Source organism: Oryzias melastigma, linkage group LG13 (genome assembly GCF_002922805.2).
Source record: "Oryzias melastigma strain HK-1 linkage group LG13, ASM292280v2, whole genome shotgun sequence".
Taxonomy (NCBI): Eukaryota; Metazoa; Chordata; class Actinopteri; order Beloniformes; family Adrianichthyidae; genus Oryzias; species Oryzias melastigma.
Window position 1 is genome coordinate 25,606,253 of NC_050524.1, and position 6,489 is coordinate 25,612,741.

The window sequence follows — 6,489 nt, forward strand, 5'->3', positions numbered from 1 at the left end:
TGATTAGCTGTAAATAGAGTTTGAACATTGTAAAGGTAATTCAACCCAGAGGCTCACCGCTGCTGTCTTCCTGCAGAGCACCCCCTTGGACCTTATTGAAACCGGAAAGGGGCTGAAGTTCCAAGCAGAGCGCCCCCACCTGGTCAGCCTGGGAAGCGGGCGACTGAGTACAGCCATCACCCTGCTGCCCTTGCCTGAGGGTGAGTCTGCTGACGGCAGTCCCAGCATGTCTGGCACAAGCTTTCTTTGGGTAACGCTGACCTTAAAGATATCATCACTGGATTTTTGGTGTGAGTTTCATCCAATACTTACGGTAGCAGGACTGAGAACGCTGGAAAATCTCCACCAGACTCCACGGAGCTTCTTGATGTGACCACGGAAATGTGAACGGCGGCTCATTTGACCGCAGTTGGAAAGGATTGTAAATCAATGAAAGAGCATTTTGATGTTAGCTTTGATTATTTTATCAAGAACTCTGAGAAACCAATGATTGAATGTATTGATCACAGTCAATAAACATTGGAGAATTAGCTAAAAGAGTCTTTGGTGAACTGGAAGGAGAAAGAATCAGGATTTTGGAGGAAGTTCTGTCCATGAAGATCTTCACTTCCTCGTCCAGCTGACATCCGGATCAGAACCATACGGCTGGACATTACCCAGATTGATGGATGTTTTTATGGAGCAGCGGTGAAGATTTACGCTAGTGAGACACAGAGCTATCATAATCAGAGAGGGGGGATCAGGGATCATGGGGCTACTAAAAGCCACGCCCCCCCAGAGGAGATTTTGGAAACAGTGGCTTCAGATCAACATGAAAAATTGCTTTTTAAGACATTTCAGAATCATCATTAAAATATTACTAACAACGTTTTTTTTTATTTAGAAAATTGTCATGGGGAAAGATTAAGATAAGCCAAAATGTGAAAATACAAAAAAAAAAGAAAAGAAAAGGGGGGTGGGCTGAGTGGTAGAGGTGTGGTTTGGATCTGCGATTGACAGTGAGGTTAGCTTGAGATACATCAACACACTCTCAGTAAAATGCGTACATATTCCACGACTTTGCACTCTGAAATACCGTGTATAATATACGCCAAACACGCTTTTTGCGTGCATATGATACGCAATGGTAGAGAATAGGTTGTGCCGGGGTACAATATACACGACTTTTTAGGTTTCGTTTTGATCACGTGGTCAGAAATCCTCCGGCTCTTTTCTAAATGACGTTGTTCCTGGTTAAGGTTAGGATTACGGTTATGGTTAGGGTTAGAAAAGCAAATTGTTCGTTTGTGGGGCTGTCTGTGATGCTCACGCCTCCACCAGGGGACGTGTCAATCGTGGAAAACACATTTTAACACGTTTAGGACCGCGCGTATTATATGCTCGCAAAAACCGGTTTTGGAGAATATTATACACGGTATTTCCCAAATCGTGGAATATGTACGTATTTTACTGAGACTGGGCTGGATACATAGTCACTCTCCGTCTTCAATATGGAGAGTGGTACAGAGTAAACTGATGCCAGTGTCTCGACAGAACTTTCTGAGAAGTTTGAGGATTTTTCTTCTCTGTCTTCTCCTGAGGTAGACACTCATGGTCCAGACCAGGGGTCGGCAACCTTTAACAGTAAAAGAACCATTCAGGCTCATTTTCTACTGATCAGAACCTAGAAGGAGCTGTATAGTCTTACTTTAGCCTTTAAGAAGTTTGAATTTGCATTCAGGACTTTTCGACATGTCTGGATCAGCAGTCTCCATGACTTATTTTATGTTTGACCAAGAAGCCACCATGGAGAGATAGAAGAGACACATGTGGATCTGGAGCCAAAGGTTACAGACTCCTGATCCAGACCAGAGGACCTTTGTCTCAGTGGTAAAATGACACTAGCATCATAGCTAATAAAGGCTAACGTTTTTAGCAAACAATCCCCAGTGAAACGTTCGTTTCACATCCATCACCTGGACAGAGTTTGCCAATTGCACTCAACCTCTGTTCCCTGACTTCCAAGTCCACTGGAAAGTTGTGTAAGCCAGTAGATTTTTGACAACTGAAGGTAAAACACCTACGAGCCGTGCTAAAGCCAACAACCGACCAAACAGAATCAAAGATGAATCTGCAGAGTATAATGCGCTTCTGAAATCACGTGGGACATACAACAGTTGACCAATCAGGAAATTCAACTGTAATACCTCGTTTCAACATGTAGGGGCAGCACACAAGCCATTTGAGACCATAATTTCAGGAATTAAACAAGTTTATTTTAAATTGTCCATAATGTGCCTTGGACCAACAGACAGCACATTTGAAGCCCCATTTATAAAGGGTCAACAAATGAAACAAAAGTGTATTTAGTGTTTAGTTACCCTTTAATGATGTTCAGGCATGAAATGGAATGATCCAAAATAACCGACTTGAGTCTACCTTCAGATACCCAGTCCGAATGGGTCCTACAGATAAACATTGGGCATACTGTCTGACCTTTGAGATACTTCTGCTCAGCAAAAATATAAAGCCTGAATGGCATAGAGAATATTACTACAATAACTATGTTCCTTCCTGTCCAATTTAAGCATTGAAGGGACAGGCAATTGTTCCTGACTCACGTCTGAACCTTTTCGCTCATAGGATCAGAGGCGCCATTTATCCATTAATCCATCTATTGATTCATGCTGCACAATTGACCTGATGAGATTTGGTGAATGACCTTTGGGTCACCTTTAGTTACTGTAAGCCAATACTACTTCCAAACTCTATCTAAATAGGGTTATCTGAGGCCTCCGCCTCCATCTCCAAAGAGATGTCCTCCAGGGGGATCTTGAACCATCCTACAACCAGTTTAAGGTTTTTTAAAAGATTTTTTTTATGCCAATGCCAATGAATCTATTGTGACTTCATACTAAGTGGCCTGTATAAAACAGACTGACTCCAGTCGTTTTTATGTGCACGTGTGTGAAGGATTTGATCTCTTTGGCCGTGTCCCGTATCATTCCTGCTGTTTCTGGATCCTTTCCCTTGAGAGTCAGTGACGAGGTCGCAAGGTCATTTTAGTGGAGCAAACATGTCTGTTCGTGTCTTCCGTGCTCCTCGCCGTCACAGCTGGCTCTGTTTTTATGGTAAACTCTGCTTGCTCATTAAGGAGCCACCTGAGCCATGATGAAAGAGCCTCAGTCAACTTTAAGCACACATTTTAGACTAAAGGCCACACATGGAGCTTTACACAAAACCATGAGGACCAAAACAATTAAATCAGTTCCTCTGGGAAGCAGGATGACACGATTTGTCAAGTTTATCCTGCTTCTTCTGTTTGAGTTCATGGATTAGACAAACGGTAAACTATGGTTTACTAGACCTAGTTCACTAGTTTAGTAAACAATGTGTGGAAAGCTTTTTGCATTTTTTAGAGTTTTGCTTCAGTGTAGACATTATTTGAATTACTGTAACTTTTCAACCATTTACTCAATTAATGCCTTAGTTCCTTGGATTTGTATGCGTGCTGTAATATTTTGGGTTGTCTGGGCCTGTAGAACATGTGTCAAGTCAAGGCCCGGGGGCTGGATCCGGCCCTCCACGTAATTCTATCCGGCCCTCCAGATCATTCTATTTTTTTGTTATTTATGTCCCGATGTTATCTTGTGGTCATTTCTAACTCGTATAATTTTGAAAAAATATATTTTTATGGAGGGGTGTAAACCGTGCGTCTTTCTTCAGGGTGCACCACACTGGGTCACGGTCCCACGGATATCACCATTCAGGGCCCTGGGGTTGCTCCCCAGCACTGCTACATAGAGAACAGGTGTGGGGTGATCACACTTCATCCCTGTGGAAACCTGTGCTCCATCGATGGACTCCAGATCAAGCAGCCCTCTCGCCTGACACAAGGTAGGAATCCATTTACTGTTAAATAGTCATTAGTGCTTCATTAAAGATAACCGTAAAGATAGGTTAGAAATAGCACTCTATGAATCTTTCATGGGAAATATTACAAACACACTGCTGCAGGCAGCGAACAGAGAAGCCCAAATAATGTTTGTGTGTTGAATTTACTCCAGTTTGAATTGATGTTCTTTGTTTGTAAGGAGAAAGAGATGTGATGTAGGTGTGATAGAGAAGGTCAAAGTATAGTGGGACTGGTCCAAGGATCAGGTTTGAGCCCTTTCTTGTTGCTATGGTGAATAGACTGACAGATGAGGTTAGACAGGAATCTCTGTGGATCCTGATGTTTGCAGATGACACTGTGATCTGATACATTCGTAGAGAGCAGGTGGAGGTAGAGATTTAGTGAGGTTACAGGGAGCAGAGGTGGGGACACTGGAGGAATTTAAGTTCTTATGATCAACAGTTTAGTCCAGGGGTCTGCAACCTGCAGCTCTGGAGCCACGCGTGGTTCTATGACCCCTCCATTGTGGCTCTCATGGTTAAAGAAAGATACAAATGATTTTCTATTTCAAATTAAAATAGTGATGCAGCTTCATCAAAGTCAAACTGTTTTAATGAATTTTTCAGAGCCTTTTACCACCAAAAATCTGTTTGAGATTTCCGTACAGCCAGAATTCATACTTAAGGAACATCGGTTTATAAGGAAAATTTACTATTGTTTAAAAATTAATGGATTTTAAGTGTTCCTCATGGTCTACAAAATACACCATGGGTCACTTAGTTCTGATTTGTTAATTTCTGTCTGAGATGCAGCAACGTTGGTAAAATATTCTTTTTTCACTGCTGACATGACACTGCCTACTACATTTGCTGCATTAAGATCATCAAATATGGTACAAGGTCTCTTTAATTTTGAAATGATGTCGTGGAAACCTCTGACAAAAGGTATGAACTATTTCATTTTTTTAAACTGCTATTTTTTCTTTATATTTTTGTTGAAGTAATACCAAAGAAAAGTATGTTTACCAATAGCTGCAGTAGCATAAAAATAAATGAGCGACTTATTTTTCGTAAAAGAGAGTTTGTGACTCCTCCTAGATTACAATCAGTAAGAAATGGGGCTTAGATGGGGACTCAGTAGTCTGGGTAGCTACGCTAACAAGCTCCCTGGCGGACAGGTCCAGCGAGCCAGACCACTGAGTCCCCATCTAAGCCAGTGTGGGCAAACACAGATGGGGCGCCATGGAACCCACGGACAAACCCACCTGGGGCCCACCAATTCAGCCCAAAGGTAAACCATATGGGGACTACATTCTTGCTGGGTGAGAACGCCCTGGTTTGAATCCTGGCTGCGACGTTTCTGTGTGGAGTTAGCATGTTCTCTATGTGCATGTGTGCATTTCCTCCGGACACTCTGGCTTCCTCCTACAGTCCAAAAACATGCTTCATGAATTAGTGACTCTAAGTTGTCCCTCAGCTGTGAATGTGCCGTGGCCGGGAAGTGCAAAACAGTAAGTTTGACTGAAAAACTTTTGCAAGTTTGACTGAAACTCTTTTAAAATTTTGACCATAGACTGTATATTTGATGGACATTTGAACCCCTCCCCTTTGTGTTGCAAGTGGGAAGTAATTCCTGCAATACATTTCCCATGAAAGACGCCAACACTTGCTATGTCCAGTAAATAACAGCAGAATTTTTTTTATTGTGGGAGACAAAGAAAGCTTGCTTTGGTATATTTCACAGCTTATTATCAAAAAAATTATATCCGTAAAAAGAAAAAGAGAAAAAAAGAAGCACTACCTGCAATGGAAACAATGCTATCGCTTTAAATCAGCAACAGAGAGAAAGGTATTAGACAAAGCACCTGGTCATGACCTGGAGTCAAACTTGGTGCTCCTATTTTGAACATCAGTGATGTAGCCATTCAGCCACAGCCCATATAACTTAACATTGAGGCCTTAGCTGCTCTATTCAGACACTGTGGCTTATTCAACGGTCGAATATGTTACAGACAAACGCCACTTTGAACCCGCTTCAAAAGTGGCGCTTTGGAAGGGCAGTTTTGACAGCACTAGAACGCCGCTTTCAACGCACGATTTCCAGGCGATTGTTGGGCCATCTGGCGTAAACGGCCATCCGTTTACGCGGTCTTCTCTTCACTCAACTCAACTCTGCAGAATCACTTCCGGGTCATGTCTGTGGTCAAACTCATAGATAGTGTATATTTAGTGGACAAAGCAAGTGTTGGGTGTTGACGTTCTCCATAAGAAATGCATTACTTTCGGGTACTTCCTATTTGGAACACGAAAGGGGAGGGGTTCGTATGTCCATCAAAGATACAGTCTATGGTCAAACTTGTAAAAGTGTTTCAGGTCACTGTATTATTGTTTTGCATTTCCCGGCCACCATGTGAATGTGAGTGCGTACTGTAACAACCCTGAAGAAGAACATTGATGATGTTCCTGATGTGAGCTTGAATCTGAAGATTTTGTGAAACTCTACTCTGGACAAGAGAAGTTTACTCCTATGAGTAGTAAAGGTCTGTTGTATTCAGCAGGATGACCCCCCCACCCCCCACACACACACACACAGGGATGAAGTGACCCCTCAGAACT

The 6,489-nt window shown here is 42.4% G+C and overlaps 1 protein-coding gene across 6 annotated transcripts in view; it reads left to right on the forward strand.

Annotated features, from left to right (window-relative positions):
• Nucleotides 1-76: 76 nt before the first annotated feature.
• Nucleotides 77-6,489, forward strand: part of phldb1b (pleckstrin homology-like domain, family B, member 1b) — a gene marked incomplete at its 5' end in the record, with an annotated part of 66,731 nt that continues 60,318 nt past the window's right edge. For all 6 annotated transcript variants that reach the window (XR_004948878.1, XM_024257970.1, XM_024257972.1 and 3 more), the window contains 2 exon segments: nt 77-200; nt 3,706-3,876. Coding sequence is in view for 5 of the 6 variants with exons in the window: in XM_024257970.1 (XP_024113738.1) it covers nt 77-200; nt 3,706-3,876 (295 nt within the window).